At 45.1% G+C, this 13,117-nt stretch overlaps 1 protein-coding gene across 1 annotated transcript in view; it reads left to right on the top strand.

The window, feature by feature from the left end:
• myo18ab (myosin XVIIIA b) overlaps nucleotides 1-13,117 on the top strand; it is a 61,597-nt gene that overhangs the window by 22,139 nt on the left and 26,341 nt on the right. Inside the window, 13 exon segments of the mRNA XM_084466611.1 lie at nucleotides 1,590-1,754; nucleotides 2,413-2,503; nucleotides 3,594-3,786; nucleotides 4,176-4,262; nucleotides 5,037-5,178; nucleotides 6,027-6,186; nucleotides 6,849-7,035; nucleotides 9,089-9,296; nucleotides 10,141-10,250; nucleotides 11,366-11,431; nucleotides 11,702-11,830; nucleotides 12,819-12,822; nucleotides 12,825-12,958. Coding sequence (XP_084322737.1) covers nucleotides 1,590-1,754; nucleotides 2,413-2,503; nucleotides 3,594-3,786; nucleotides 4,176-4,262; nucleotides 5,037-5,178; nucleotides 6,027-6,186; nucleotides 6,849-7,035; nucleotides 9,089-9,296; nucleotides 10,141-10,250; nucleotides 11,366-11,431; nucleotides 11,702-11,830; nucleotides 12,819-12,822; nucleotides 12,825-12,958 — 1,676 coding nt within the window.

Here is a 13,117-nt window from a genome sequence, read left to right as displayed (position 1 = left end):
GATACGGCTGATTTTTGCCACACAAGATTGTTTGTGCAGCAGCACGTTAAGAAGCATTTGTATACACACGAGGTGATGCAAGCGTTGGTAAGTCTCTATACATGTTTGGTGCATCGCGTCGTGCCTGCCTGTTCACTCACTTGCAGCTTTTTGACATTGTGCTCTTCAGTCAGCACAATAGCGGCACACATATTCGACCTGTTGTGTTCCTCTTTCCAACAGGGACAACCGGAGCTTGTTATGGTTTTTGGTGTATATATATATTTTTTAAAACGTGGTGGGGGGGATGCTGATATTTCTGAGTCTTTATCTATTTTGTGTTTGTGTTGCGTATGCAAATGGTTTGATGCATAACCCGATTTCCTGTCTAACGTCCTTTCTCTGCTTGCATGTTTGCATGCTGCGCCATATCAAACGCAGAGGCAGATGAAGGTAATGGAAAAAAAAAAAGTCATTCAACATCTTGTGTTACTTTCTTGTTTGTACATCCTGTCTTAATGGCTTTATCGCTCTCCTTCCAGACCTTAAGTCATTAGCATTTTTATTGTTTCTCCTCCCTACCCATCCCTGCTGTCTGTTCTTACTTGCCTCCTCTCATCTTATTCCTCTGTGGACTCTTTTCACACACTAACACAATCCCTATAGCCCCACACTGCCATCCTTTTAAACAAAAGGATGGCTATTAAAGTCCTCAGTATATGCACCTTCTGAAATGTCTCTGTTGCCAACACTCAACGCATCGAACTGTTGTGATGGCGCCAGACGAGTAGAAAAACAAAGTCAAGCAAAATCATTGTTATAATTTCTAAATCGGCTGAACCAGTCCTTGGTGTGGAAATATCTGGCCTGCTTCTCCCAGTTCGAGGTCTTTTCAGTCTCTTTTGCAAGAGACTCTGGCCTTTTGCCGTAATAAGTTGATTTGAAGCCATGAAGCTTCAGGTTCACATCAGGTTAACCTCATGTCACCAACAGTTACAGCAGCTCTTTCTGCGCAAACTGACGCAATTGCTGCATTGATGCGACCATCTGCAGGAGCCGACGCTGAAATGAGTTCCCCCCCCCAAACAAACAAATGGATAGAAATGCTTGAAAAACACCTCTTTAAATAGTAGTATGAACTGTGCGCGCACATGTGTCCCGAGGTTTCGAAGTATCTGTACAAATGCACCAATGTAGGTTGTTTTGAGTGAGACCCAGGGGCTCAAATGCAAACAATAGAAAAACACATCACCTGTAATGTTGAACAACTCTAATCATAGCATACTGTTATAGGGCGGGTAAACGCTGGGCGCCATCTTGTGAGACAGAACCAAACCCAACCGACAGAGGCAGGGACTTGGCTCGTCACCGTAGCGTTTAACTCGTAGTAACATCCTCTCCACATTCACTAGTTGCAACAGAGGTGTCATCGCGGTAAGGGTTAGGACAAACAACCGCTCTATCTCATAACACAAACTAAAGGGTGTGCTCCTTAATGCGTCACAGGGCACCGGTTAGTAGACCCGTCTTCACTGGTTGAGTTTCACACCTCCTGAACAAAAGGCTCTATTATAATTGTCCCCCTATGACTGACCCCCCCCTTCTTTTAGCGGGACGCAAGCAGTTTGCTCGCCACGAGTGGGCCCAGAAGGCTGCCTACCTGCTGGGCTGCAGCCTGGAGGAGCTGTCCTCCGCCATCTTCAAGCACCAGGCCAAAGGACTCCAGCGCTCCACGTCGTTCAGGGGGGGCCCCGACGAGACCGGGGAGGGCCCAGGTACGCCTCACCTGAAGCTGGACACTGATTTTTAGATTTGATGTTATTGTGCTATAGGTTGTGTAGGGTTTTGCATTACCCGTGTTTCCCCTGTATGCATTCAGCAGTGGCGCACCCACCGCCGCTGCCACTGCAAAAAAAAAAGAAGAAATTGCAAAAAAAATTAATAAATACATTTTTCTAAGGCTTATGATAAATGTCAAAGAAATAGCTGAAAATGAACATAAAAGATGAACTTAGTTTCTGCCAAGTTCAAGGCACATTTGCACAATGATCTGGTCTCACTCTGTTGGTTGTTATGTCATATTTGGAAGCTCAATCTGTAAATCTTCCCCCCAAAAAATCTCACCAGAAGTAACCATTTAAAGGGTTATTTTTCAAAAATTTCTAGGGTATTGATACAATTTGACAATATAGGAGAATCCATCAAATCTACAGCTGTATGTGAAATAGTGGATTATTTGAACAACATGTGTTGTCATTTCAAAATGTATGTTTTGTTGTTTTATTATGAAATTTCCATGATGAAACTGTTGTGCAGCCCTCTAGATTTCTACGTCTTTTATCTTGCCCCGATGTCTCATGTTTTTCCTCCCTTACCTTCTCTCTGTTTCCTGCTGGTGGGGTGAATGGCCCTCACTCTCTCTTGGCTCTCTAGGTTCTAAGATCACAGCCCCGGAGTGCCTGGAGGCCATGGCCTCAGGCCTCTACTCTGAGCTCTTCACCTTGGTCGTCTCCCTGGTGAACAGGTCTGCTCCCTCACTCCTTTTCTCTCTCCCCCTCAGTCGGTCTCATTTGTACTTTCAAACCATTGTTATGAGTTCTAACAGTCCGGTCACATTTTGAGGCTGCGTAAGCTGGTGGTCTTCAAGTGTTTGGGGAAAATGATCTTCTCTGTCTTCCATCGCCAGCACAGCGCATTTTGTGTTGCAACTTAATTAATTGTCTTTAATTAACTGACTCTGTTCGTCTCACTGTTAACAGTACACCTTCAAATGGTGAGCAAATCGGAGAAGAACTGCACATTGCACAAAATGTACCGTGCTATTGGGTTTAGATAAACCGATAGCTTCTATAAACACCACTGCGACGTAATACTTTGACAGAGGTGACCTTGCAGACAGACGGACCACATCATATGCAGGGCATGGTTGGCAGTGATTAAGGCTGCCTCAAGTTTGGTAGCTGTGTGCATATTTCTGCTTGTGTCAGTACATAGATATATATATATATATATATACTGACTAGATATCGCATTCGGCTTCTGAGCATGCGTCAACAATGCCGCCATCCTGCCTCGGGGGACCTGAATGAATGAACGTCGATGGGACAGAGTTCATTTCCCGGTTAAAATCACTCTAAATCAACTTAATTTTAAGCAATCTTCAAGCGGGTTGGTTTCTGACATCAGCCGTGTGTTGATAGAAGAAAAAAGAAATCGATATATATATATATATATATTAATTATTATTATTGCCACGAACACCAGAAACCAACACGCTTGAAGATTGCTTAAAAATAAGTAGATTTAGAGTGATTTTAACCGGGAAATGAACTCTGTCCCATCGACGTTCGTTCGTTCAGGTGGGCGGTTCCCCTGCGGCAGGATGGCGGCGGCGGCATTGACGCATTTCCACAGCAGTTCCACTGTACAGCTCAGCTCAGGCGATAACTAGTCTAGTATAAATATCTATGGTGTCAGTATTTTTACAACTGATGTGTTGTGTGTGCGTGTGCGTGTGCGCGTGCGTGTGTGCGCGTGTGTGCGTGCGTGCGTGTGCGTGCGTGCGTGCGTGTGCGTGTGTGTGTGTTGTGTTGTGTTGTGTTGTATTCTTCCAGGGCGCTGAAATCCAGTCAACACTCCCTGTGCTCCCTCCTGATCGTGGATACGCCAGGCTTTCAGAACCCACGCATGGCGCAGCGACAGCGGGGGGCCACCTTTGAGGAGCTCTGCCACAATTACACCCAGGAGAGGCTGCAGACTCTCTTCCACGAGCGCACTTTTGTCCAGGAGCTGGAGCGATACAAGGAGGTGGTCCCGAGGCTCTCTTACTCACACACCACACCAATCCCCTCTTCTTGGCATGCGGAGAGATCCTTGACAAATTACAAAGAGTGCATGTTTCCAAAAACGATCAAATAGAAAAAAAGTGTTTTTGTGTTAATTACTATTTAACAAAGGTATTGTCTTGTACTTTTCAAAAGATTTTTCCCCTCACAACAATCTGTTTAGTTTTACTCTATGTTGTCCATGTATTCTCACCCAATATACTCGTATTGACTCGACTACGCAACCATGTCAAATCTATTCCTTATCTGAAATTGTGAATTATTCTGATCATGCCTTTGCGTGTTATCAACATTAATGTAGGTGTCAAATCTAACCCTTTATTCCCCCCCCCCCCCTCCCAATGCATTTAGGAAAACATAGAACTTGCTTTAGATGACATAGAGTCCAGCACCTCACAGTCTGTAGCAGCTATTGACCAAGCCTCCGCCCAAACTCTGGTAAGCACACACAAACCACACGTCTTTCCTCATGCCTTCCCAGAGGAGTCCGTGCATGCTTTGTTGCTTCTGGTAAACGTGTTGACTATTGCTGACGCTGGCGTTGACTTTATGAAACGGTTTTTTTAACGCAACCTACCACGGTTCCACCACCACCCTGTTCCGAAATGATCTTGTCTGTTGTTCACGCTCAGTTTCATGAACAAAATCAGGCTTCATTTCATTGAGATTCATAATTTAGTTTTAACACTGATTATTTTATGCTGAGGGGTGATAATTTAAATTGTGGTATTCATTAAATAAGTATTTTAAGGACACGCCTGTGAATCTGAGAAAAAGAAAAGTATCACGTATCATGTGCACGCTCAACCCAAGACGCTATGAATACATACGGTGTAAAATAAGTCCCGCTCAAAGCAAAAAGGAAAGCAAATTAATCACCCTTTTAAAAACAACTAAAAATGAATTTAGTTCTCTTGTTCTGTCATGCATTCGCCGCCACTGTGATAAACAAACCAACACCCACTTGTTTCCCGTGGATTACCAATGGGCATGCTTGACTTTCTAGGGTTCATTCATTTTACATTTAATGAGGATACACAAACACAATCTTGAGCTACTGGAGTTAAAACAACGCGTTGCTTTGTGACAAATAATCCATTATCAAACAACCTTTTCTTGAAGAGCTCAGATGAAGTGGATGTCTGCGCGGCTGCGCTGTGTTAGTGTGAACCACCCTCACCCTGACCCACCCACCGTTGTACGCGTTGACAGGTGCGTACCTTAGCCCGGACCGACGAGGCGCGGGGCCTGCTGTGGCTGATGGAGGAGGAGGCGGTCCAGCCCGGAGGCTCAGAGGAGACGCTGCTGGAGCGGCTGTTCAGCTACTACAGCCCCCCGCACGGAGAGAGCAACAGTAAGGGAGGGCCCGGAGGGTCTGCAGGGCGAAGGGTGACCGACCGCAGGATACCATTCAGGAGTGCTGTCAGGGCAGGCCTGTTCAACTAGCGGCCCGCGGGCCGAATACGGCCCTTCTTCATTTTTTTCTGGCCCGCAAGAGGTTGCCTGCAAACCGAAAAAAAAACATAAGAAAAAAATTATATATATATATTATTATTATTTTTTTTGGTTTGCATTCGTTTTATTTATCAAATTACACTGATGATATATTCGTTTTATTTATCATATTACAGTGTAATATGATAATATGATAAATAAAACACATGCATTAAGTCTGTCATACACGTGCCTATAAGGCTCTGTCTGCATTTGGCTCAGTCAAGCTCACGTTGCATTTTATGCTGGCGGGGGCCACGGAGAAACTCACTTCAGCTAGGGCTAACAACACGCGTCAAGATGTCTCTCTCCAAGAAAGATTAAAAGTGAAAGAAGAAAGGAATGCGTCTGACAAGTTTATGCCATGTAGTAGTACTATATCTATTAAGTTAACACTCCTTTAAGTACGATTCATCTGCAGCGATTCATTGACATCGTTTTACTCTATGTGGCCCGTGAACTCCCAGTGGCCCACTTGTTACAGAGGTTGAATAGCTCTGGTGTAGGTGTTGAGCTTGGATAATCACTGTGGGGGGGGGCGGGTGGAGGTGGATATGGGAGGAGGGGGTGACGGCAGGGTGTAGTGCTGCGTGTAAGATCTCTGGCAGCAGGGTTTTGAAAGTGCCGGAGCCTATCCAGGGCTTTGTGGGGAATGTGATAAGATACGAGCTGACACTAAACACTCATCATCACCGCCTCACTCCGCAGGGCCCAGCCTGCTGCTGAAAGGAGACAAGCACCAGCACTTCCTGCTGGGCCACAGCTCCGGGACGGACTGGGTGGAGTACGACGCCCAGGGCTGGCTCAGCCACGCCAAGCAGAACCCCGCCTTCCAGAAAGCCGCCACGCTGCTGCAGGACTCGCAGAAGTATGACCACATTTACACCACGGCACTGTGTGCACTCAGCGCCAGAGCTGGCTTGGGGCGTTGGAGACTGAATAGGCTCTGCCAGCAACTAGATGTAGTCAGAAGAACCATGGCATAACCTACGCGATTGGCGTATTTTTAATGTTCAGGATATTCTGATTAGCTTATTATATGATATAAGTATATTATTCATATAATTGCTTTTTGTTACGTCATGTTTACTTGCTGTACACCCTTTTCTCCAGAACAATGACACTTTGTCAAACACTTACCCATTTATTTTATGCAAATGATGTTATCCAATAGTTTATAAATCTAAATATAAAAAGGAAAATCGTTCAGTTTGACAGAGAAGGGTGCAGGTGCAGCTTCATTGACTTGTGTTTCACTGAAGTGACTCTCTGGCTGAGGACCCGTATTGGAGACTAGCCTTTGGCTAGCCCCTGTTTCACTGCATTTGACGAGATGAAGATACATTTTCTTACTATTATCTCTTATCGTTATTACTATTTAATCCTCCGATACTCATTCACCAGATTATTTATTTCTAATTCCTTTGCCGCGTCCCTCTCACCTTCCTAAACCGCCACTGATAACTCCCTCTTCTTCTCTGTCCCTGTAACCACTACAACCATCATCACCATGGATACCAACAACAACAGGAAGAACATCAGCGGGCTGTTCACGGGCCGTGCGGGCGGGGCCACGGTGCTCTCCGGCTCCATCGCCGGCCTGGAGGGCGGCTCGCAGCTGGCCCTGCGCCGGGCCACCAGCATGAGGAAGAACTTCACCACGGGCATGGCCGCCGTCAAGAAGAGGAGCCAGTGCATCCAGATCAAGCTGCAAGTGGTGAGCGGAGCGACGCCGGGGGCCTCTTCTTCTTCTTCTTCTGTGGAACCTGTGGTTTATTTATATGATGATAATCGTTTATGTTTTAATAATTGAGCAAATCTAAAAATAGGTACATCTAAGACATGTCGCTGCATGTGCGTTTTCTGGAGTAAATGCGCGTGGTTGCGTGTGGTTGCCACACTCGTCACGTGTGGTGCAATGTTCCGTGAGCGTGCTGACATGCTAATGCTAGCGGGGCTGATTAGCCTGCATGGCAAGTTTCAAGCCGTTTTTTTTCCAAAGGCAAGGCAACTTTATTTATAACGCACTTTTCATACACAAGGCAGACTCAAAGTGCTCCACATATAAACATTATCATACAATAAAATAAAATAATAGTTAAGTAAAAAGTAAAATAGATTTAAAAAAAAAACATTTTAGAAAGGCAGAGTTAATAAAAATGCATTTTAGAAAGTGAGAAAATAAAGGCAAAGTTACTAATAAAATAAAAAATAGAAGCATTGTAGATTTAAGAGAGTCAAAGAAGTTACTTTACAAATTTGGAGAACTGTTTACGCACGGTTTCTATACCTGTACCTACCTTGACAACCCTTCAGCTGTGGACCTTCAGAATGGTTGAAGTCAGCGTTTGTTCCTCAACCTAAAAAGTAGCTCAGGGAGCACAACTGCAACAGTATAGTTTTTTAGCTTTTCGAAGCAAAACTTTCCACATGACCTTAGTGGGATGTCCTTGATGGGCACACCAAATGTGTCCCTTGGGTTCTCAAAATCGGACTTGTGATAGGTTGAATAATTGCAGCTCATTTGCATAATCATATTTTTGCATAAATCTGACATAATTCTGCCTTCTTTTTTTTTAATAATACCATACGGTTGGGCATTATAGTGGAGTATGTGTCCCAAGTCCCGGGTCCTTTGGGTATACGCGTCCGTTTTCACGATTCTTTTTCAAGGTTTTCCAAAACTTTCAGGGTAGTCAAGTCAAGTCAAGTCACTTTTATTTATATAGCACATTTAAATACAACAGGAGTTGACCCAAAGCGCTTTACATTGACAGAAGTCAGGGTTTGGGCAGGGCAGTTGATAAAAGGGGCCCAGGGATACACAGGTCTTGTCTAAAAAAATAAGTAAAAAAATAAGTAGAAAGAAAGCAATATATATAGAAAGAACAACATAGGATAAAACAGGTTAAATAGAGTAAAATCACGAAAAAAAAAAAAGGTAGTAAGAGAAAAGTAAGAACAAGGTTAAGGGTTGTTAAAAGCAAGAGTGAAAAGGTATGTCTTTAAATTAGACTTAAAACTGGCAAGGGTGGTAGAGGACAGAGAGGCAAAGGGTACAGAAAAATCAACGTCAACGGACCGCATGGGTCCTTGAGGCACAAAGATTCAGCGTATCAAACAAGGCCCTGATGCAAAGTTTCATAAACCTCTATTCAATTGGGTTTTGCGTTGCTATTTAGGTTTGCCATCCGGAGTTTAGCCATCCAAATATAACAAAAAAAAAGAATGCCTTTTTATGCAGCAATAAGCTAGGGAATTTGTGTAATGCAAAGTGCTATCTTGTAAGATAAGCAATTAAGCAATCTTACACTCAATGGCGTTCTTGAATGTCATTATTGGTACGTGAAGCACAGCCGTAGGAACGATGCGCTTGCGCCGAGTTCCCAAGATTCAATAACACAAACCATCTTCATTATCAATGATATTGTAAAATATGTTCATATTGTGGGTTAATTTGCCCTCAAATTCAAGCTTTCTGCCCGAGTTCATCCCCATCAGAAAATAGTTCCTATAGTAACGATAGCCGACTCTGGGTCAGTCTGTACGTTGTTATGGAAACTAGGCTCATGAAAGTAGTTTCGGCTAGTCAGCGTGGCGATACTTTCTGTAATTAGGCGCGCTCTTTTTGTCCGTTCTTTCACCAGGCATATAAACATGCCTGGTGAATGGGAAGAATGGGAATTCTGGGAATTGACCAATCGGAGTGCTTGCTTAAACTTAAGCGTGTTACTGAATATGTATTCGTCTCTTCGTGGTTCCTCTTTCAGGACGCGTTGATCGACACAGTGCGCAGGTCCAGGATCCACTTTGTCCACTGCCTCCTTCCCAAAGTGGAGTCGGTCGGCGTGGTGGCGGACCCCCGGGTGTCTCACGGAGAGACCCCAGACTCTGGGCTCATGACGCTGGACGTGGGCCTGCTGAGGGCCCAGCTCCGGGGCTCCAAGCTGCTAGATGCTTTGCGCATCTACAGGCAAGGTACTTGGAACTTAGAACTGAAGACTTTTATGTTTGCTTTAGCTTTCTGCTAAATCTTAAATCTACAATGTTTCTATTTTTATTTTTATTTTATTAGTAACTTTGCCTTTCTAAAATGCATTTTTATTAACTCTGCCTTTCTAAAATGTTGTTTTTTAACTTTGCCTTTACTTTCTATCTATTTTACTTTTTACTTATCTATTATTTTATTTTATTGTATGACAATGTTTATATGTGAAGCACTTTGAGTCTGCCTTGTGTATGAAAAGTGCGTTATAAATAAAGTTGCCTTGCCTTGCCTTGGAACGGTGGCTATTTTCGGCTTCTCCTCTCCACTCCCGGAGGAACCCCAACAAAAAAAATATTCTATTGAGGCTTTTTGACACGCAGGTTGAAATTTGTGGAAACGGTTGCTTGTATTGCGGTAGTATTTTCACCCCAAAACACACATCATCCAATGCAAACGGTAAATGGTCCTCATTTCTGTAGCGCTTTTATCCAAAGCACTCTACAGTGTTGACTGACATTCACCCATACATGCACACATTCACACACACCGACGGGCGGAGTCGACCACGCAGGGCGACAGCCAGCCAGCGGGGGGTCAGGGAGCAGTCAGGGTGAGGACGGCGTCTCGCTCAGGGGACACCACCACGACACTCACAGCTAGGAGGAGGAGGAGCCGGGGATCGAACCAGCGACCTTGCGGTTACCGGCCAACCCGCTCTACCTCCTGAGCCAACGCCGCCCCCGGCGCCAACATTTAGTTTGAGTTATTTTTTGCTTTGCTGTAGAGTGTATTAATATAACATATTGATCCTCCTGCTGTCCTCACTGGCTGCAGGGTACCCTGATCACATGGTGTTCTCGGAATTCCGGAGGCGCTTTGATGTGCTGGCGCCACACCTGACCAAAAAGCACGGGCATCATTACATTGTCACAGACGAAAGAAGGGTATGTTAGCTGATACACACGCACGCACACACACGCACACACACGCACACGCACACACGCACACACACTTCTCTTACCTCTCGTTCTCCGTTGATTCTTCCCATCTCCTCACCACTCCAAGAGGCACTCTTGTGTGTAATTAATTATGATTGCGCAGGCTGGCAGCATACGACCGCTGTACTGATTAATTACTGGCAGGGCGAAGGAGAGGTTTTGCGTTTCTCTCTCTCTCTCTCTCTCTCTCTCTCTCTCTCTCTCCTCTCTCTCTCTCTCTCTCTCTCTCTCTCTCTCTCTCTCTCTCTCTCTCTCTCTTGCTCTTGCTTCTCTTTCTGCGTCGTTATCTTTCGAGTCTCTTTTGTTCAGGAGGTCGAGTGCCTCATGCATACCTCCACGCATATGATTAATGTCTTGCGCTGTCTTTTCTCACTAGCTGACACTTCTCAGCGATTAGCTATTCTCTTAAAGCCGATTAAAGCAGGAGACGCCTGAGTGGTAGACCTGAACGGTTTAAATTTTTTATTGTATTGTTTTTTTTTTGCACGCGTTGATGCATTGAGCTATATATGAATCAACATGTTGGTAGTATTTATGGTCTTTTTTTGATGCTGGGCTGTGTCAAATGTTCAGAAGATATTTACCATCAAGCTTATTCAAAATGGGCCGCTGTGCAAAACAAACGCACAATATTTGTTTTGCTAAATCTCCTCCTGATTTGTCCCTTTCTGCCCAAACATCCCCTCTTTCTTCTCTCTCTCGACTAACATCCTAGTTGTCTTCCATCAGGTTGAAATAAAGCCTGGCTGCTCCTCCTGCTAGCTGTGGTTTCTGTGTTAGTGTGTGTACTTTAAGGGGAGCAACAGATTGCACAGAAGAGTGAAATGTCAGAGGCAGGCGGCTGGTTTTCCACTTGTATAAAAATTCAGGGGTGAGGAGGGAATGTGTTTATGTGGGTTGAATCTTGAACAGGGCATTTGTTTGTTGTTTGTGATTTTGCCAAGCAGGTCACAAAATGTTCAGGCCAATAGAGGTAGACGCATCCATGAAGATACCCCGGTATTTATGTGTGTGTGTGTGTGTGTGTGTGTGTGTGTGTGTGTGTGTGTGTGTGTGTGCAGGCAGTGGAGGAGCTGTTGGACTCTTTGGAGCTGGAGAAGTCCAACTACCACATGGGGCTTAGTAGAGTAAGTGAAGACTATTCTCAAATGTTCTTCCTATCTGTTGTTTTTACTGCTACCATATTAAAATGTAGTTAAGATTGCTTAAGACGTACGTGGGCTTTCTTTCGTCTTAACTGAAGGTCAAAGTAATATAGCAGTATGAGAATTTCATCTATATATTTTCAGCTGCCGTGCATGTCCCATCGCATTTATTTCATTGATTGTATGAAGCCTAAAGTGAAATGTGATCACGGCACGTCAATATTGTGCACCGCGTTTCCGCGTTGCCTTCAGGTCTTCTTCCGAGCGGGGGCGCTCACCAAGCTGGAAGAGCAGCGAGACGTGCAGACCAGGAGGAACCTCACGCTGTTCCAGTCTGCTTGTCGTGGCTTCCTTGCCAGGCAGGCCTTCAAGAAGAGAAAGGTAACATGAACGCAGCACACAGTGGGTTTCACCGGAGGCTGAGAGACACAACCGCATCATCAGACCGCTCAACTCGACGACGCAACTGAAGCACTGAACCGAACTTAACTGCAACAGCAGAAGGGTCTGAGGGTCGTTTGGGGTCAGGGTTCACTCACCGATGGACACATCGGCGAGTGGCGCATCTGTTTTGGCAGCAGTTGGACAAATAGATCTTTTGACTTGTGCTGTACGTTAAACCTGAAACCAAGGGGAAAGAAAAGAAGAAAAAAAAAGAAACTGTGCCTCACCATGTGGGAATTGTCACATGGCGGCGATGCCTTCATCCCCGCCGTCTCCCTTCGCTCTATCACTCTTTTTTCGCTGTCCTACTGTCTCTGGGTTTTTATATCAGTCACTGTTTCTCACTCCTCACCGTCACTCTTGACCTCCACCGGTGTTGCCTGAGAGGGGCAGCGTGTTGAGGATCTTTCCCTGGAAGCCCTGCGGTGCTACGCCTTATTAAACTGTTGCCTAAAGTCAGAACTCTCGCCATGACTGGGAAGTGTGTGTGTGTGTGTGTGTGTGTGTGTGTGTGTGTGTGTGTGTGTGTGTGTGTGTGTGTGTGTGTGTGTGTGTGTGTGTGTGTGTGTGTGTGTGTGTGTGTGTGTGTGTGTGTGTGTGAGAGAGAGACACGGAATGTGTTTGGAGACAAACTCCAATCTTGTGGAACAAGAGTAATTTAATTTAAGTAATTTAAAGTGTATTCTTCTCACAGGAGCAAGAGCTAGGATACTTTGACTCTGCCAAGTCAGTGGCAGCTGATTACAGAAATCAAATGCTAACCCAACGAACTCCCCACCTGGTTAACAATGACGGGATTACAATGTTTGACATGACATGACATATTCGCTCAATCATTTGCCGCGTCAACACAGCATTTTAAGGTAACATAAAAGTACGTCATCAGCATCAGCAACAATGTTTTTTTGTACGTTCCCGGTTCCAGATTCAAAACTTGTCCGCTGCATCCAGAAGAACATAAAGAAGAACCGCGGCGTGAAGGGCTGGCCGTGGTGGAAGCTCTTCACCACCGTCAGGCCGCTCATAGAGGTGCAGCTCACCGAGGAGCAGATCCGCGGGAAGGACGTGAGTAGTGCTGCTGCGTTAATGATGATCCATGCCTTCATTATTTAACACGCTGTCGGCCCCGGCTCCAGCCCCCTGAATCGCCCGGCTCCACCTTCTTAATTACATTCTGTTCTGGTTTCGGTCGCTTGAGCGTTCACTCAAAGCAGCGTGAAGTGA

The sequence above is a fragment of the Micromesistius poutassou genome (assembly GCF_964030765.1).
Source record: "Micromesistius poutassou genome assembly, chromosome: 4".
Lineage (NCBI taxonomy): Eukaryota > Metazoa > Chordata > Actinopteri > Gadiformes > Gadidae > Micromesistius > Micromesistius poutassou.
Note: the sequence above shows the minus strand (reverse complement) of the source record. Positions and strands in the feature narration are given on the sequence as shown.